Below are 20,076 nucleotides of genomic sequence, written 5' to 3'. Positions count from 1 at the left end.
CTAGTCAACAAAATAAAATGCCAAGTATATTTGAACAATGACTATTCAATTCAGGTCGTTCTGTTTTAGAGTGAATCAATAAGGCCTGATTATTGTTTTTTTTTATCTTTTAAGAAATGTACTGCTGGATTGGTCACAATGGACTCCGAGAAGCCAGCTGTTGAACTGCAAGGCAATTCTGTTGATGCTTATTCCTGGGGTAACTCATTACAGCCCACAAAACACAAAGCACAGTTTGACTTCAAATTTACCATCCCCAGAGGAAGACATGTTTCTAATAATGATAATGCAATCAGTGTGACATTTACTGCAGTGTGACAAAACAATATATAGTATGAATGCAAATACAGTCTCTTTATAATGTCTATAAACAAACAGACTGTATATTATGTGCATATATGTCAACTATATGGTGCAAAGTTTAAATAAATAAATCAAAATCATGCTTCATGCACATCTTCATGAACAATTTTATAGAACAGTAAATATCTGCCGCATTACTGTATGAAAGTATAGTGTTTGAATCCATGTAGCAATTTTAATATTGTCAAATCCAGAAAATAATTGAACAATTAGGTAAACAGTTCCCAACCCTTATTTCTTTCTGAAATGCATCTTTTGTATATAGTTCATATGATTATGAGACATTCTACTTTTCATGAAGTTGTGTTCTAAACTGATTAGAATTTTGGCTATGTATTTTTTTATCAATGCATTGTTGTTTGAGTCCTCAAAAAAGAATCCTGGGTTTCACCTTTTGATGTGCCTCAGCTTTTGGATTTGGTGCTGCCATGGAAACTATGGTTTTTGTCACTGAGCTCAGTGGGGGCACTTATAGTTTCACAGCACATCATCGCAACAAAGCAACACCCAGTCCTCAACACTCACATAAGAAAAGGAGAAAAGATTAGGGTTCCAGGAGCGCTGCCAGAAACTGAATGGACCACAGGAATTAATAAGACTTATGTATATAAAGACATAATTTTCCATAGCAGGAACCACAGTAGGAAGATGTTAAAACATTTTTAACACTTCACAACACCTTCATTTAAAACACAAAAAAATGCCGGCGTTAATGGAGAAAAATTGGGTTTTTAAATCTATCCACCTAGAACTATTTCTACAGGAGCTGTGGAACTGACACATGTGTAGTGTGGCCATGACCATCGGAAAAAAAAAAACAACAGAAAACTCAGGAAAACATTTTTCCCTGTTGTAGAAATAAATCCCTTGGTAGGCTACAGTACAATCAAGTGTGTAAGAGATAAAGGTCAGCAATCTGGATTTCTGTTGGGACTGCACATGGATGAAAACCCACAGCAATAATCCTGGCTTACATTCATCACTTCTGAAACTATTCAAGGCCAAAAATGTGTGTCCTTAGGAAACAAGGGACCATTAAACAAGCTGCACAGTCTCACAGGATATATACAGGTTCTTTATTACACCAATTAAAGCCCGATTACCAATCCTCACAGAGACCCATAAGCTCTGCTTCTCCCATCCATCCATAATCCATTAGCAATGAAAAGTGCAAAGACAACAGAAAAGAAACAGGCTGACGCGTACATTACCACGTCCTCAGCTTTCGAGCAAAACAAATCGTGATGCGGCCCTTTCTCGGTGACCCCCACCCCCCTGCGCCATTATGTCCGTTTTAAAAGCCTCTTCAGAAGTCCCGTGATTTTGAAACGATCTAAGCTGTCCGACATCTGCTCCCAGAGTGTCCGGCGCTTCCAGAGGCCCCTCCCCGCCTTCTCCGCCTTGCCCTCGGCCCGGAGCAGCCGGCGGTGGACCCGCCAGAAGAGCCGGGAACCGTGCGGGAGGCCGGCTGCGGGCACCGTTCTTCCCAGGCCCTGCCTCAGCAGCTCCTCGTTGAGGCACACATCGCGGAACAGGCCGCCCTGCGCGCGAAGGAAGGCAAACCGGAAGATAACATATCCAGGTCACAACCGTAAAGTCTGACATCGACTGACTGGAAGCAAAACGTCTTATGGTGTCGGCTATTCGATTGATAGATTAGTTAGAAAGATACTTTATTGATCCCCTGTGGGAAATTGCAGTGCAACAGCAGCTTAGCACAGTCAACACAGCACAGTGTTAAGAAATGATACAATAATACAATACTATACAGTACAAACAATACAGTCAGTACAGTCAGTGAGAAGTGCACTAAGAAGAGTTGCTCACAGTCCAGAATACACAAAGAACAAACCTGAACAGTACACAAAAAGTTGTATTGCACATTATAAATGTAAATATAAATATATTGCTCTGGCATATATTGCAGAAAAAACAGTTGTAGATGGGAAAAGCCAGATGTAAGCAAAACCAAAAACATCCAAAAACAGGTCAATGTCAGTGTTGCCCCTGCCCAGACACACAGTGGACGAGTTGTAGAGTCTTATGGCAGAAGGCAAGAATGACCTCCTGTAGCGCTCCCTGTCGCACCGTGGCCTATTGCTGAACGTGCTCTTCATTCTCACAAGCCTGTCATAGGGGGGCTGGGAGACGTTGTCCATGATGGCCTCTAGTTTGGACACCATTCTCCTCTCAGACACTACCTCCAGTATTCTGTTCAGTCTGTTTAAATAAGCAACAACCAAAGCCACCATGCTGACAAACTGCAGGTCCAGCATGATTAGTACATGAAAACATCTCCTGGGAATAGCATGATGGTTCAGAAAGTATATTAGACAGCACCTTTAACCTTTTAGAAAGGAATTTCCAAACTGACACACTCCAAACAAAGTATTCTGGATCAATACTTCAGACAAAGGTAAAAAAGGAGAATTTAATTGCATTAAATACCAACAACAGAGTTGACCCTGTATACAACAGACATAACCTTAAAACATGCAGGTAAGAATAAGACTCAATATTCGTTCTGTTGATTATGGATGTCGCATCTCTGTGTGATACACTTTATTACAAGTTTGTGCTTTTACAGTTTTTGGGCTTTGTCCTCTTAAAAGGAAGGCACTGGATTCTACTCTCTGGAGAGGGCACTGGGGTTGTTCCCTATAGCAAGGTACAGAACATCACTGATTGTACTGGAGGGGACCTGATTCAAACTCCTCCAAGGCGCAGGCAAAGTTAAACCTCATGGGCCTCTTTAGAACAAACAGTGAAACCCAAACAAGACGACACAAGCAGAAACCACATGAAAGTGCATTTTAAACTGAGAACTGAACTGGAACAAACTACCAAGCCATAGTGCTGCCAAAGATCCTTTCAATAAACAGCTGGATGATCCTTAGGTCAATTAGCTGCTTAACTAAACAAGCTCTTATTTGAAGCCTTTTTTTGTGTTCAATACATTTCCTATACAAGTTTTGTTGCTGACCTTTCAAATATACATCAGTAAGTGGAGGTAGACTTAAACCACAGAGAGGATTGTCTACTGCAAAATCACCAGGGTGAAGAAATATATTTGTAGGGTCTAGTAATTTTTTTGAGCTCTCTACAGTCAGTTGTGTTTATCATTGCTCACTCACCCTGTTCACAAAGACGAGACAGTCGAGTGCATTGCTTTCCCTTCTGATAAGTTTAAACCAGACAACCTCTGCCGGTTTTAGCTGTTGTTTTAACCACATCTGTCCATTCTCTGTGAGTTCAACTCCTGCCAGCCGAACCACCAGGAGTGCTTTAGATTGTCCTGCAGGAAATAAAAAGTCCTTACATTTAGTTGATTTAAAAAAACATCAGTCACAAACTGTAGATCACTGCTAATTCTACAGAAATATAATAATTCTTAAGTGAGAACTTAAAACTGTTAAGTAATGATCTATACAGAACACTTTAGCAATTACATTTTAAATACAGAATAAGCTATATAATAATAAGTATGACCACAAATAGTTTTAAAAAGAGGATATTATATCCTAATAATTAATAAGCCCATTTTAGATAATTTATGCAGTTCTGAGAATTCAAAGAGTTGAAGCATGTTACATATAACTCCCATCATATTTATTTTAATGTGGGTAAATACATTTTTACTTTCTAGAAGCACTATGAAGCCAAATGGACCACCATTCATTGTCAGACCTTAATAAATGATGGTCTAAAAAACACAAAACACTTGCTAATACAAGTCTGACTGTGATTTAATTTGAAGTGATATTTCACAATACTCTTTGGCAGCCCAGCTCAAGGACAAAAGTTAATCCCATTACTAAACTGAAAAAGTCCTGAGAGTCAAGACTGAATGCAGATTGAACCAAGTGAGCAACTTTTAAGAAATTAGGATTGCAAACGTTTGTAGTCCTGTGGGTGCACTGTAACCTAATAACCGATGCTTTTCCTTCAACTAACAGGCTTGTAAAAGGTTTTAATGTACCTTTTACAAGCCTGTTAGTTGAAGGAAAAGCATCGGTTTCAGAAGAAATCTTGTAAATGGAAAAGACCTCATTCTTAATCACTCCACTGCCTGACCATTCAATTTAGTTACCAAATTTAGTTCAGTGATCATCAAATACTGAACATTTAATTAACGCTTTCAAACAAAATGAGGTCTGTGGCACTAAATGGGTACCTTTGAGTAATAGTTTGAAGCAAATAACAAAGAACAAAAATATTCAATTTTAAAACTACCATCCAAAAAGATGTGAACAATAAAATACTAATCCTTTTCTGTGTTTTGTTGTAAACAAGATCTAGCAGTTTAATATTACCCTACAGAGAAGAATGGAATTATGTGGTAAGTTTTAACTGTTGTTTCCTGTTTGAGCTTTTCTTTTCAAATCAGACTTTTATTTCCTTTTATTTAAGTTAACATTAAGAATTTCCTTACATTGAAAGAAACTCAATTGCCCTTACTCCTCTTACTTACTTTCCCTGAGCAGAGGAGATATCCCTGGAACAGTAATTGGAACATGTTCCAATTCTATTCTATTGTCTTTTACATGGTGAATTTTTCCTCGAAGACTCACATTCTTCTCTATAAATCGTGCGGGTATATCTGCAGCAGCCCCAAACTTTGTGATCTGCAAAGGAAACAGAGAAGAAGATGGAGTTTCTCGTGAGACACCGAACTTGGTGTGGTAAATCAATTAATGACTGAAACTGGTTTTTAGAAACATCTCAACACTTAATCCCAAACAGAGACAAAAAATAATGAATCAGACAAGTCATTAAAAATTAAAAACACTAGTAAATAAATTTAAATGTACCTTATTCATCCACAAAATAAAATATCATGAAACTACCAAAACATTCATTTTTAGGTCTTTATAACTTCTAATTAAAGCTATCTTCTTTGTCTTCTCCAACAATAATACAGCAATTCCTTAAGTGCCTTTAGTTTAGGATTTTCTATTGTTTTCTAACTCACTTAACATACAGGTAATAAAACACAGTTCAACAAAAGTTATATATATAGTAAGTTATATCAGGAAAAATATATAGTTATATTCTACACAGATTATAACAAGCCGTCAGTAATTATTATAGCAACGGGAGTCTGCAAAATTTTAATAACAAAGGCTGACACTTTGCTGTAAAAAAATACGAACAAGGTAATCTCTTTGATGTTTACTGTGGTTCACATCATTTTGAAGAACTTGCAATATGGGAGTTAGGTATTCATTAAAAAACATCCCATGCACTTCAGGACAAATTTGAATATTTACCAGTTTAATACTCCGGGCTAAAACAATAATTCCAGCTATCGCAAGGCCTGTGCTGATGTTCTGAAAAGCAAAAAAAACCTTTGTGATTTTAAACTCAAACAGAATCACAAACAGCCTTTTTCTATTAAATTTAAAATCATTTTGTACATTATTTTTTCTTTGTGATTCATAGAAGACTTTACCACAGAAAGAACCATTTATTTAAACATACAATACTGCTCTGTGAACACTTTGCATTTTATAATGAGCGAAATTGTAATTGCAAAAGTAACAAAAGAATCCTTCATAAAAACCAGTAAGCATTTTTGTGCATATTTTCTATTCTAAAGAACATTGTTCATTGTTAACCAAATGCAAATACATCAATTTGTTCAAAAATATTTTTTAAATGTCAAGTAAGAGTTCATGACTGAGAAATCCTTCAATTTATGTCTCATTTGATACTGACATTTTTGATAATGTGTGTTGTGTGTGTAATGTTAATGTAATAATAATAATGATTCTTTATTAGCCCTATACAATTTCTTGCATTAGGAATTCGTCTTTTCGCATACCCCAGCTTTTCTCCATGGAGACACAGACACACAGAAAGGGAGAGAAGCCTGGGGTCAGAGCGCAGGGTCTGCCATTGTATGGCGCCCCTGGAGCAGTTGGGGTTAAGGGCCTTGCTCAGGGGCCCAACGGAGTAGGATTCCTCTGCCGGCTGCGGGATTTGAACCGGCAACCTTCCAGCCACAGCCGAAGATCCTTAGCCACAGAGCCACCACTCCATATATGATGAACTATAGCATAAGATGGATAAAATAAATGACTAACTATGCTTCCATCCTGAACAGCGATACCTATGTGATGTTGTTCTGTCTTTAATGTTAATTTAGGGAGGAAATTAGATTCCACAAATCTAATAAAGAATTCCAGTCATTAAGTACCACCCACATGCATTTGTCTACATTCATCTTTATATTCATGTCATTAAATGTTTTTTTAGTGTCAAATGACTTTTTCAGGAAACCTCATGTATTATTTAAAAAAACTATGGGTAAGCTGCAGTATAAAATTGTGTAATAATGTGTCTTAAGTTACTCTCTTTGTCATTTATCCACAATGGGAATATGTAACTGTATTTACTTGAAAATTCTTAAGACATATAGATTAAATATTAAAGTGCAACAGGAAATACATCTTTCCTGCAGTAATGTATTTCTTGTGCCTAGAAATATATTTTCAATCTTACTATACATTTAATTTGGTATTTATAAAAATGTAAGGACTGCTACCAAACTAAGTTATGTTTCAGTATTCAGCACCTAATTTCTCTCCACCCAACATCATCAGCAGCGTATTTTACTACACGGTACTGCGACGTCAAGAACCACGTTATTGTCAAGATAACCTGAATCTACTGCATATTACGGAAATTCAGGTAGAATGTAAAACGTCAAGCGTCATTAATTTATTCTATCGTTAATGGATCTAACTAGCAAATCATTCAGACTACCTGTGCTTTCAGAAAGCATTAGATCAAGATGTGCGTAATTGTTCGACGTATGATACACTGCCCGAGTTTTTTTCTCTGATTATTTTTTTCTGAATAGGGATACAATACGTTACCAAAACGTTACTTGCCAGCACAATTTATTTAGTCTTGATTTGATTGAGGGCTACATTATTACTGAAGAAGTGCTGCTGAAAACGTTCTCCTCCAGGCAAGAGACGGAGATGTTACCTAATTAACTTCGCCTGTATTTTTTAGCATATGAACTCATACCCTCACGACAGTCAGATGATCGTCAGCAATCTGAGATATTTTTGCGACAATGTTAGACGTCCGTTTGCTCCCTCCGTCTGGTTCATCATGCTCGTCCGCAGCGGCCAGGCGCTCCTCCGGCATGTTGTTTACAAATTTAAAAACTACAGGAGCGGCTCCGCCCAGCGCGTACGGTACGCCAAGAGGTCCAAACCTCCTCTTTCGCCCCGACGAGTTCTTCCTACAGATCGCACTGATGAGCATTTCAATTTTGGTGGGATTATTACAGATTATGAAAACACACACCGCTCCTCATAGAGATTAGGAGTAAAGACTTTTTGGTCAAAGGCGATCGCTAAATTACTTAATTTAACAACAAATCGCCTGCTAAATTGTTCACAAGTAAATTCCTGTCTTTATAAATGGATTATTTATATTATTTAAAGGCCACTTCTAGGATTGAGGCTGTCCAGGACCAGGACTGGAGAACTGTCTTCTGTACTTTTTATCTTAAATTCTAACGTCACCTTTTATATTGCTTTCTCATCTAATATGCAAAATTATAGAAAATGTCTACTACATTCTGTCAAATACAGAAAGCTTTCTTTCCTAAACATGCATTTTTTTCTAAAACAACCTTACTGCTCTCCTATGCTGTTTTTATCAAGTGTGTTGCACAAGGAAAGACATTTTATAGATCTTTACTCAATCTGTAATCCTAAAATCTTAACTACCCAAACTCTGAACTAGTGAAACATTCTCGACACAAAACAGATGGAAACAAAAAACTGATTCATATTTTATTACATATAGGATATGTATTAAATCTTTGTAATATTACATCTCAGGAATGTTGATACAAAAGTTTCTTAGAACGGTTTACAGTGTGGCATACTGTATATACAACGCATATACTGTACAATTACTATGTTCTTTGTATGGAGTTTTAATTACAGAAAAGACCATCTTCACCACAGAAAAAAAACTAACCTGTTAAACACTGTGCTCAAGATTCAACATGATAACAATGCCATTGCCATCACCATGGCCCATTTTCCAAGAGCAGGAATTTGACGCTGAACCACTGCTTTTAACCATCTATAGAAGAGCTCAGTTTGTAAGACTGTAGCCAATATAACTTCAGGAAATATCCCAATAAAAAAATCTACTATTTACCAATCACCTGTATGTGAGAACACACAACATAAAGTTGTGTTCTCACATACAGATAAATCAAATATTCAATAACTGAAAACGCAGTCCAGTTTGGCTGTTGTAGTTGAGCACAAACCATCTCATTGTATCCTTAAGAGAAGGCATGTGAATGAATCGCCCTCAAAGCCACTTCTGAACAGCAATGTCAGCTTTGACACAGAAAGAATACATTGTTAACCAAGTGACCACAACATTAAGATCTCCTATTGAAAACACATTTTATAAACTAAAAAACTCTACAAGCTCATATGGGTAATTTGGGAAACGTGAAGACCCATTCAAAAAAATCTCAGAACTAAACTTTTAAAAGAAAAGATTGTACAAACTTAATCATTTAAAAGGAACCAAGTACTTCAATATAAATTCCAACATTAATTTTGTTGCTATCAGGGTCTACCTCAGGTTTAATCTGTATCCTTCACCTTCTAGTCTTCTTGATCTGCATCAACAGCGAGCAATACTGCAAATTGTAGACAAAAATCAAACTTTTTAAGAACGACATCTTGTTGTTACAAATGTTTTTATAATCTACAATCTGTTTCATAATGTGAATTTATCACTTTACACATGACTGGATGACATCAGATTAGATCAACCAGATAAAGCTTTTTTAATCAATGAACCATACAAAAATATATATATTATGTATGCCTAGATGTGATGCATACACTTTTCAAAGTTTTCAATTGTGAACAGAACCTTGTGAAGGTTGATGTTTATATTCAGTAACGGGTAAATGATTTCACAGATGTTCATCTGCTATCAAAACAGGTGGCTAAAACGCATGCTTTTAAAAAAGGCACATGTTACAAGAAAATAAAAACTACATCTTTTGAAAGCAGTGGCAGAGTGTTCTTCTTTAGTTAAGCATAGTAGTTAGCATAGAAATATGTGACTTGCTCAACCTTGCCAGCAGGAAGTTAATTTCATAGTACCAGTTCTCATCCCTTATCCTATTGAACGATGAATCGACGCTGCAGCGAAGAGTAAGAAAGCTACGTAGATTTAGCTCTTATTTTGACGGTGAAAGTCACTGGAGCCCACCCTGCACCTGCAGTGGCAGCACGACCACAATGATGACAGGACAGGCGTCCAATCATTTGGCTGTCCTGCACTGCCAGGCCGACGGTCTTTCCTCCTGCAACCTTTTCATCTTCTTCCCCAGCCAGAACCACCAACCAAAGCCAATGACAACACAGACTATAGACTCCACGTAGTAGCCATCCAGCACGGTTACACAGGAGCCTCCAAGTTTTGCACACAGCTAAAAAAAAGATTAAAAAAAAGGGAGACAAAAGCATTAAAGATTCAATTAGGACAATTTGAACACACACCATATGAACAGGGCTCTGTCCTCATCCTGGATGAGAACATTTTAGCAGAATAATGTGGCAATGTACCTTCTTTCATACAGAGTGTGTTCATGTCTGTGCCACTTGCCTAATCAGGCAAAGCCAACTGTTGTCTTTATATCTCGATTAACAGCAGCCACCCAGAGGACACAAGTGGACACCAGCAGGAGGTCCATTTAAAAAATAAGAAAAGGATGCACTTTCTTACACAACGGATTGTAGGTGCCTGGAAAAAGCTACACAGCCATGTTTTTGGAGCTGATATCCTGCCTTCCTTCAAGGAACAGCTGGATAAGAAACCCAGATCAATCAACTGCTAGGAACTACACAAGCTAGATGGACCAAATAGCCTGCTCTCATTTGTAATTTGTCTTGTATTGTAATGAAGATGAGTAAACCAGGTCCTGTGAGCCACACACCCATTGGACTACTGGCCTTTTTACAAACTTGCCAAGCTCAGCCATGCCTTGCAGGAGGGTAACTTCTGATTGGAAGAGAGTTAAACCCATCACTGATATCACTGCATGCTTTCTGGCACCCAGTTACACAAAGAGAACTCTATTCGACTAATTCAACCCCCACCCAGTGGTGCTCAGCCAATCATACGCCACTGTTTGGACACATCACAGTCGCCTAGCAACACAATCCAGGAACAAGCACACAGCATCTAGGCCCTGCGCCCTCTTTATTTCATAATATGCGTAAACATCATGTACCTCCAGGTCAAGCCTGGGGATGATGATGATGATGATGATGATTTACATGAAGACGTCTGTATTTTAACAACAGAAATGCAAGGGAAACCTTCACTGATGCGACCAAAGGACATACAAAGCATTTACTTACATTTATTATTTATACTGCTCACACCAGCAACAAAACAAGAAAGAAGGCGCCAGAGGCCTCTTTACATTTCTAAGCTTCTTACGTCGCTTTTAATGCAAACCTGAGTTACACTGTTGAGCAGCCTTTGATGATAAGAAAAGATCTTGAATGTCTGTCACTTTCACACCCAAAGGCTCAACTGGCACTTACCAAAGCAAATCGTCAATACACCAGGCAACAGAAAATCACATTGATATTTACCCCTGCTTCTTCGGGAGACCCGCAGGTCTGCCCTTCAGCTCCTTGGCACTCCTTCACCGTGAGCGGGTCCACGAGCCACAGCGCCAGGGTGGAAGGCCAGTTTCCTCCCAGGTTGGTCACAGTGTTCAAGAGAGTCATGTATGTCCCACCAATCACTGGATCGCTGACTTTAGCATGAAATGCCATGACAGCCACATACATGCTATACAAAGCAACCTGTTAAAAGATAAAGGAATAAGCCGTCTTAGAATCAGCTGGTTTAGATCGTTGGATAAATTAGCTACTACCTGTTGTGATGACACACCTCATTTCATTATCACCCTTGTTGATATGTAGCTGGTTAACACTGTCAAAAAGATAAATTGCCTGTACAGACGTGTGTGATCAGCAAATGTAGACATGTTTTATATGTAACTTCTTTCCATCTCACAAAAAAGGGCTTCATAAAAAATGTTGCACATACAGTAGATGCAAGAGGATCAGGATTGTATGCTCTCAGCACCGAGCTGATGTCTTACTTAAGATGTGTGACAGAGAACCATTCACCTATGGAGCTATTCTTACATTTCATTAAGGAGTGTGCGTTGGTATCAATCACATCCAATACAAAACCACACAAACTGCCATATAAAACAAGGAAAAATTATCCTTGGCCTAGGTGCCCAGGATAAATGGAAAAGCTGCATGTGGTGTTCTAAGCTCTTTTGGTTAAAATTGTAGACAAGGAAGTTCCCTGTCTGGGGGTATAGTTGCATGCAAGCATAGAATTTACTCATCTATTATTGCCTGCAGTGATCATGTGAAAGAAGAAACCAAGTAAAAGCAAAGGTTGCTGTGTTCACAAAGGCTATGGCTCCAGTTACCACGTACTGCTCAGTGATTAGGCAATGGGTGTGCAGGCCTGCAGTAATACAATAGGACCTACCAGGATGTCACAGAGTGCTTGGGACAGTAACAGTTTAGGAACGTTAATCAAAAGAAGAAAAAATTAAAATAGACACATTATTTAACTTTACCAATTATCTATTAGGAGAAAGACATTGAAGACAAATCCTTACCTGGTGTACAGCATAACTTATTAGGACCACAATGTAGTAATAGACAGGAAATCCTCCCTCTTGCTTTACACTGGGAGTCCACCACACCAGCAAAGCAAACCCCAGTCCGATCAGTAACCTGCAGATCATTAACAGCAGTGCGTTAACACTGGGCAAAAGGACAACATTCCTGCATACACTTTCAGTATCAAAGATTTCAAATGCATTCCCACTGCTGGTATGTTTTCTTGAAATTTCTTGAATGTATTTACCTAAAAGGAAAGGCTTTGTAAAAAATGTCCAGGGGGCGAGGACCTGCTGTGTACTTGCTGATGATCAAGGGCAGCAGGATCTGCAGGGGAACCATTGGCACTGCCAGCAGGGCCAGCTGCTCTTTAGGGACTCCCTCTTCTACTAGCTTGAGTCCAGTGACAGCATCTGCAGCAGAGAAGCCCATCTGGAATGAACACGGATCAATTAAAACACGCGTGTAGATGGCTTGGAATATGCACGGCATGTACAGTACATTACTATGCAGCACGGCAAGCCAAAGGACCAGCACTTACTTTAGCAGTGAGCAGAAGAACACAGAATGTCAGCACAGTTGGCATCTTGATAATTGAGAAGAGATGTTCATAGGTTTCCAGGACTCCCTGCGTCTCCTCCTTGGGCTTGGACTTTTTATTGTTTTCCTTCTTCAAGATAGCCACCAGTGTCGTGGTCACCAAGAAGACAATACCCCAAAAAAACAAGAAGTCTACAAAAACAAAGGAAACAAACAAAAAAAAAGATATTGGGATTTCTCAAGGTCCAATAAGCACATATGCCTTAATATGACTACAAAATAAAACTCAGTTCATTTACATTCTCAGGAAAAGTCTAGTTTATGTCCTAAAGTGTATGTCCTTTGGTATAGGTTATGTTCTAAAATCCTTGTTACCTGCCAAAATCCTCAAATGGATGCTTCATTTCCAGACAAATTCCACATTAAACATAAGGTCGCACAATAATTGCAACCAGGACTTTATTACTTTATTAGAAATTACTCTAAAACTAAATTATAGTCATACGCACTGTCCTATGCTCACCCACAGTAGGCTGCATTGTAACCCTGGGGTTACTGATACAACCATATTTTTAATTTAATTAAAATTCCAGTCCAGAGGTTTGTTATAAGCTTACTGAGGCACTTAATCAATAATGGCCAAGAGGAATGTGTTGACTTTCGGTTCCATCACTCGATAGGCTAAATATAACAAGTCTTTCATGTACTACATTTAGGCCAACAAAACTAAGTCTAAATATGGAAATAGAGTAGTTCTCCGCCACAAGATTAATTGTGTTGATAATATAAATCGTTTGCTACTCATTAGGCTACGCAACTGGTCCATAATATTGACTTTGTGCACAAATTACTCTCCCTTAGCTCCTCCTCATTACACCTGGGATTCACATATCTATTTGCTTCGTGGAAAAGAAAATGCCATTTTCATCCCGCTCAGTAAACAGCGCAAATTAATTTATCACCAGGCACCATAGTACCTGAGAGAGTGACAATCCCTTTGGGCTTCGGCTCAAACCGAAGGTATTTATTGCAGAAATCCGCAGACTCCAGAGCCAGGAAGAGCACGTTTCCCAGGAAGTACCCCGCCGTCTGCCCGACGGAGTTGCAGGTCGAGGCGTATCCCACGTTCTCCCGGGACAACATGGTCAGCGCCCAGCCGTCCACAGCGATGTCCTGAGTGGCGGCCAGGAACTCGAACATGAAGAACACGGCGGTGATGGTCACAATGTGCGGGCCCTTCTGGCCATCGCTCTCCAGCAGCGAGTCCACCTTCGTCGACAAATACAGCATGAAGATGCCCAGGAGATACTGGGTGGGCACTAGCCAGGATTTCCTGCGGCCGAATGTCTTAAAGTACACGGCGTCCACCAAAGGCGCCCAGAGCAGCTTAAGGCTAAAAGGCCAGAAGACGAAGCTGAAGTAAGCCTGGTCCGTGTAGCTGACATTTTTGCTTTGTAGAATGAGAGGTATGCTCCCAGCCAACCCCAGTGGGATCCCCTGCAACACGTAGAGGAACAGCAGCAACGACACGTTCCCCAGTTCCGCTCTCAGGCCTTTCCGTGCCCTCGGGTGCCCTTCCGCTCTGTCAGACTCGTGCAGCAGAACCTCTTCCTCCGTCTCGAACTTGCCATCGCTCAGTTTCATGTCCAAGGACACGGTTTTGCGTTGCCTCCCGTTCTTGTGCGCGACTGAGTCTGCCATTTCCGTGCCGACGCTGCTCTCGGGGAATCTGAAAGAGCGTTTTGGATAGGAAATTATTTGGTAGCTGTCGAGTCCAGCGTGAACACACGACGACAACAACAACAACAACAACTCGTGTGTAGCTACTGTAACAGACACCCGAGACGACGTTCACGTATTTTAACAAAAACATTTGTTTCCAGTCTTCTTAGTCAAACTGGTGGGATATATCACTATGATTTATTGGCATTAGTCAAAGTGGTTTTGAGGAATACAATTCACTAGGGCTGTATTAACACGAAACCTCAGCACTGCTTAGAACAAATATAAAACTTTACATTATAGAATGTATGTATTCCGCAAACAAAAGTCAATTAATAGTGAGTGCCGCAAAATTACACGTAGTATTGCATGTTTTTCTACGACTGATATACTAGAGACAACAGTCAACTAGCAAAACACCATCAAACCATGCACTGTTAAGGAAAGGCACACGAATATCAGGAAGTACAGATAGTAATATTCGAAGTACTATAAACAGAACACAAATCGAAATGCAAGCATGAAAAAGACCAAAATAACACTTAACGAAATGATCTAGCACGATACCTGATGCGAAGATAAATCACATGTCAATTCGAGTGGATTAATGTCAGCGAACGAATAACGTAGAATTACACCTCTTGCGAATGAATGAAAGTGCAGGATGCCTGGCCATTAAAATGCCTTTAAAAAACAAAACATACAATTAAAGAACGGTTGGAAAGACAGGTTTAATGCCGAAACGCGTAACTCCACCTCTCTCGTTATAAGGTTACCGGTAAAATGCAAGCGGTGTGGTAAAGGAAACCTGTGTAACACTGAAACCGTTCCGCGGGCTTAAGATGACGTGTCTGAACAGCCGAGCACATTTCAGTTCCTGGCCGGTGCACTTCTGAAGGGTATTACAGTGATAGCGGGGGAACCTGAGCGCCACCACCTGCTTTTAAAATACACAAAACAAGTGACCTCTGTGATGTGGGGTGTAACGTTATCATCTAAAACAACTGCATCGAAAATCTTCACGCGTTTTGGAAAGTCGCTAACCTCTAGCTGCAGAAGAGAGAGAGGCATTATTGTAAAAAAAAAAATAAAAGTTGGTTCCGCAAACCCTGCAGACCTGTTTATGTGGTATGACTCAGCTACAATCTTTAATAACGAAAGGGGAGACCATAATTATGATTCAAAATCTCCAGCTCTGTTTGGGAGATTTTTAATGACGAAAACTGCAATGTGCTGGAAAAGGTTAATGCTGACTCGCGTTGCATACGTACGACAGCCAGTGAAAGTCAGACTATGATCTCTACAAGGTATTTTTTGCATAATTCAAAACACGACACCCCTTCCACACGCACACATAGTAAAATATCTGACTCAAAATGTCACTATACTACAAAGCCTGCTTTAACGCACGATAAGGTTTTTGGATTTGATATCAATGGCAAACATACCTCTGAGGTGCCGCAAAACCGAAACTCCGAGATATATTCGCTAGACGCCGGAAGACGAACAGAACTGTACAGACATCGTGTATAGGCATCGACACAGGGGCTTTGTTAACCATATTCCGTCTCAAATATCAGTTACCAGTATAACAACTTGCAGTTTAGTCTCGACAGCGCAACCCCGAGTGTAATAGCTTCATACGGAATATGAATGTGAAGGTAAAGTATGCAGTAAAAGGAACGTATTAATTACAATTACCTCTACATAGAATAATCTGTGAGATCTGTGTTGTGGTTCACTCGTCCCTTGAGGAAACAAGCAAGATTTTACTAAGGGTTACATCACATTTTCAAACGCTTATTGAGGAAAGGTTTATCCATGGAAAAATATGCAATCTGTCAAAATATTTAAATTGTCTCAGAAGAAAAAAAAAAGTTTGACATTATTTAGGGATGTTTAAAAATAAACGCTGCCAGAAATAAAAAAATACTGAATTAACAAGTCTTATTCTTAACACCTGCTATATTTAGAAGGGGCAATCACCGAAAAATAGTTCCAGTGTCGTAAAGCGAAGAGTTCAGAGAAAACGAAACTACAGATTATCTCTCTGCAATGTATTCTGTGCAAAATGAAAATGCATGTAAATTCAAGTGACATGAATTCATCAGTTTGGAATGCTCGCTGATGTCTGCGTCCTGCCCTCTGGTGTATCACGTTATAATTACAACCCATGACCCATGCTTTTCTTAAGAATACTTTTAATACTTTTCTTAAGAATTGGAAAGATGAAAATTGGAGTCATGAGTTTCACGTTTAATGGGTAAGAGCTGAAAGTCAAAATAAAAGACTTGAAGACTGCTGCAGACTATGTATTATATTGGTATTTTAAGCGCGCTGTCATCGTCTAGACTGGAGGAGGTTGTTTTGCTACTGGCTCGCTGTAGGTTTGAAGTCGCCGAGCACGGAGGACTAAACACTATGTGAGCCTCTAAGACAGGCGTCAGTATTGTGCGCGATGAACTTTGTCTCTGTGGATTAGTGCAAAGCTTAACCACTTACAAGAAGCAGTATTACTGTTTGTTTTTTATTCTCTTTTTCTAAGCATCACTGTTCTATTTCTGTTTTAGGATTCTTTTTATTTAGACGCAGAATGGATTTAAATCATACACTAAATACACTAACCCTACTCAAAATGCTTTGTGGCTGTTTAAATATTTGCATGTGCGTTGTTTGACTTAACAAGTTAACTATTTTATCATTCAGACAGGGGATGTCTATGTCTAGTAAAAAAGACTTCCAGAATAGCTCCTGTAAATATCTGCACACATTGGATGAGCACGACTCTCGTGTGTAAGAACAACCAGTTATTGGAAATTAAATACTTCGTTGTAATTGAAGGAAATACTATACAATGACACGGGCCGTTTTAAAAAGACGAGTATTTCTTTATATTTGACTGGTAAGAATCCATTATTATTCTTCAAATGCATGGATATGCACACAGCAACTGAACCAGGGCATGGTTCAAATTGGGTTCTGTTATTTTTATAGTTTGTGTCGTTTTCTATTTCACTGTATTCTCTTTTTCAAGTTGCACATCAGTCACTTTTCAGCCACCTTCAGACGTCTCAGTTAACAGAGGCAGCTACAGGAATCACAGGTCAAACTTCCCTTGTACGGATGTTACAGATTTTCCAGGTTCGTTAACCTTTGTTCATGTGACCACAATGCTACGCCTCAACAACCAACAGACTTGCTAGTATTGGAACAGCGCCCTCTTCAGGATGGATTATAGTGCAATTGGAAGAGCGGTATCTGGTCTTTACAAAGCAGCCTCTAATAAAATAATTTCGGCTAAAATTAATAGGTAATTTAGCAGGCAGAAGTCATCAACTTCTGCAAGTCGTGTGATTTTGAACACTTCACTGACACTTCAGTCTCCTTACAGTAGTAAAATAGCATCGCCTTTCAGTCATTCAACAATTAAACATTTCTTGTTATCGTTAAAAATGTCAATATCAAACAGACTATAAATCGATTTGATATCACTTTTTGATGTGTGCTTTTCATGGTAGTAATTGCATTTGTCTTTACAGGTTAATGCACCGGCGCAGTAACATTTCTATACAAATATTTCACGTCTCATATGTGTCCATATCATGCGTTGTCCTTCACAATGCGAGTTTACAGCACAGTGCATTGTACAATGTGCAATAACATTTCACTTGGAAAAGCACTAAACCTAATGGAGCGAGCACCGGTTGCCATGAACCCTTACTGTCACATAGATGTTCTGGTGTCATTATCTCTGCTATGAACATCTGACGTTCTACTTTGGGTCTGCCATTTCTGTTATCAGCAAAATTTGGAAACAGTAACACGTTACACTTTGCATGACCCCCACAGCCTGGATACCATTTCGCCACGGAGACGATAAAATGGTCTGAACCGTCCTGCGCGCTGAGGAATCCAAGATAATGTGTTCAGCGTGTTGAGACTTAGCTGCATTTATTAATCATGCGCTGGACGTTGCGTTGGCAGTCTGCGTGAAAGCCACATGGCTCTAAATAAAGCTGTATCTGGCATGTGACGGCTGGCGTAGCACACATGTGACACTGCTCGACAGTAGTCCTCGTACAGCCTTCAGGAACCAAGCGAGGACCGATTCCAAAATGAAAATAATAGGTCTAATGAAATAGTGTACATAGGATAAATCGTAAAGGAAATTTAAGCCTAGTGGCCAGTAGATGGCGCTCTTATTCGTTCAGTTTAAGGTAATTTCAACAGGCGATACTCATGCAATACTCAACATGCAATACTGCTTCCAAATAATCAGGTTAATAACGTTGCCAACTTTATGTCAGAGCTTAAATGTTTTTCCTTCCTTTATATTATTTTCCCTTCCATCCATGTGCCAGCCCACTGAAATGGTTTAATAATAAATAATGACAAGAGCTCTTCGCATGTATAGTGCCTCACATCTCAAAGGAAACCAAAGAACATTGCAGATAGGAGGGAGCCCACCACTGACATGCAGCCCCACTGCACAGCCCATCAGGTGGAGAAGTGAGAAGGCAGTAATCATTGAGATAGGAGGAATAGTACTTCACAGGTATCCGCATAGCAAAATGTCAGGAATCTGATGTATACTTCTTGAACTTGGATCCTGTGTCAGACTTTGGGACATATTAAACAAGTCATCTTGAATCTTCCTCATTAGTTTCCTCATTAACTGAAGCTCTATAGTTTGGTATAGTGTAGAACTGGTGGCTTACAAAAGCAAGAGATGCAATCTACAGAAATAGAATAGAATTATAATCCCCAGCATTATATATACAAGTAGTAGTGTCTATCACTTAGTAAAATATATTTTAAACACTTGGATAATAACATAGCATAACATGATGCAGATTTGACAAAACATAAACAGGAAAAGTTTGTGTATGTGTTTTGAGTAGGCCATGGTGCCTGGAGAGGGTACAATCTCTACAGCACAGCCAGCGTGTTTAAAGCATGTCTGGGCTGTGTGATAGATAGATACTTTATTGGTCCCGTGAGGGAAATTGCAGTGCAACAGCAGCTTAACACAGACAACACAGCAACAGTGTAACGAATGATACAATACAATCAGTACAGTGAGAAGTGCACTACGAAGAGTTACTCACAGTCCAGAACACACAAAGGACAGAACAGAACAAATGAATTGAATAACAGAATAAATGTATTGCACAGGTCCCTGGCATATATTGCCCAAAAACGGTTTTAAACGGGAAAAAGAACAGATGTATCAGTTTAGTGTTCAGTCCAGAAACAGGTCACTGTCAATGTTGCCTCTGCCCAGACGCAAGGTGGGTGCGTTGTACAGTCTTATGGCAGGAATGACCTCCTGTAGCTCTTCCTGTCGCACCGTGGATGGATCAGTCTATTGTGCGACAGTGATGCGCAATGATAAAATATCCTATTCAAAATCACACTCAGCCAGTGGTCTGGCAGCGCAGGGTCTCCCTGGGAGAACGTAAGAGCGCCCTTACTGACGGTCTACTGTGTGCATATTCGCCAAAGTAGATGGAAACATGCAAATTAGCTTTTGTGTTTTCAGCGATGAAACAGGCAAATTATTCTTTTGTCATCGCACACTCTTGAAAGCAGCTGGTTTTACTTGGGAGGTTGGGAGGTTAAAGGTTTTGAGGAAAAACTTTATACTGTCATAGTTTATATACGTGATGATATTATTATACTGTTATTATTGCACTAAATAATAATTGCTTACACTTAT

At 39.4% G+C, this 20,076-nt stretch overlaps 2 protein-coding genes across 5 annotated transcripts; both read right to left on the bottom strand.

Moving 5' to 3' along the window:
* Positions 1-1,420: 1,420 nt before the first annotated feature.
* miso1 (mitochondrial inner membrane subdomain organizer 1) lies at positions 1,421-7,543 on the bottom strand. Its single transcript, XM_088914844.1, has 5 exons — positions 7,402-7,543; positions 5,634-5,693; positions 4,835-4,988; positions 3,498-3,658; positions 1,421-1,904 (listed from the first exon to the last, which is right to left on the bottom strand). The coding sequence occupies exons 1-5, from the start codon at positions 7,522-7,524 to the stop codon at positions 1,647-1,649; spliced, it is 756 nt and encodes a 251-aa protein (XP_088770970.1). The 5' UTR covers positions 7,525-7,543; the 3' UTR covers positions 1,421-1,646.
* Positions 7,544-8,167: 624 nt separating this feature from the next.
* Positions 8,168-16,076, bottom strand: slc33a1 (solute carrier family 33 member 1). 4 transcript variants are annotated; one of them, XM_088913159.1, is made up of 8 exons: positions 16,059-16,076; positions 14,925-15,041; positions 13,613-14,364; positions 12,637-12,827; positions 12,343-12,527; positions 12,092-12,209; positions 11,034-11,249; positions 8,168-9,859 (listed from the first exon to the last, which is right to left on the bottom strand). In XM_088913159.1, exons 3-8 carry the CDS (start codon positions 14,334-14,336, stop codon positions 9,692-9,694), a joined length of 1,602 nt encoding a protein of 533 aa, XP_088769285.1. In that variant the 5' UTR covers positions 14,337-14,364; positions 14,925-15,041; positions 16,059-16,076; the 3' UTR covers positions 8,168-9,691. The 4 variants fall into 4 exon arrangements, with proteins under 4 accessions (XP_088769285.1, XP_088769284.1, XP_088769286.1 ...); XM_088913158.1 differs by lacking the exon at positions 16,059-16,076 and adding an exon at positions 15,806-15,878; XM_088913160.1 differs by lacking the exons at positions 14,925-15,041; positions 16,059-16,076 and adding an exon at positions 15,806-15,879.
* Positions 16,077-20,076: the final 4,000 nt, after the last annotated feature.

Source organism: Atractosteus spatula, chromosome 4 (genome assembly GCF_055471065.1).
Source record: "Atractosteus spatula isolate fAtrSpa1 chromosome 4, fAtrSpa1.hap1, whole genome shotgun sequence".
NCBI lineage: Eukaryota > Metazoa > Chordata > Actinopteri > Semionotiformes > Lepisosteidae > Atractosteus > Atractosteus spatula.
Note: the sequence above shows the minus strand (reverse complement) of the source record. Positions and strands in the feature narration are given on the sequence as shown.

What these genes read in the sequence shown, in the direction of transcription:
- miso1 (XM_088914844.1), bottom strand. Translation starts at nt 7,524, where the DNA reads ATGCCGGAGGAGCGCCTGGCCGCTGCGGACGAGCATGATGAACCAGAC. An exon ending in TAGCCCGGAGTATTAAACTG is followed by an intron (nt 4,989 to 5,633) that starts GTAAATATTCAA and finishes TTTCCTTTGCAG; the next exon opens with ATCACAAAGTTTGGGGCTGC. An exon ending in GTCTCGTCTTTGTGAACAGG is followed by an intron (nt 1,905 to 3,497) that starts GTGAGTGAGCAA and finishes CTTCGCGCGCAG; the next exon opens with GGCGGCCTGTTCCGCGATGT.
- slc33a1 (XM_088913159.1), bottom strand. Translation starts at nt 14,336, where the DNA reads ATGGCAGACTCAGTCGCGCACAAGAACGGGAGGCAACGCAAAACCGTG. An exon ending in AGGGATTGTCACTCTCTCAG is followed by an intron (nt 12,828 to 13,612) that starts GTACTATGGTGC and finishes TTGTTTTTGTAG; the next exon opens with ACTTCTTGTTTTTTTGGGGT. An exon ending in TACAAAGCCTTTCCTTTTAG is followed by an intron (nt 12,210 to 12,342) that starts GTAAATACATTC and finishes AATGATCTGCAG; the next exon opens with GTTACTGATCGGACTGGGGT.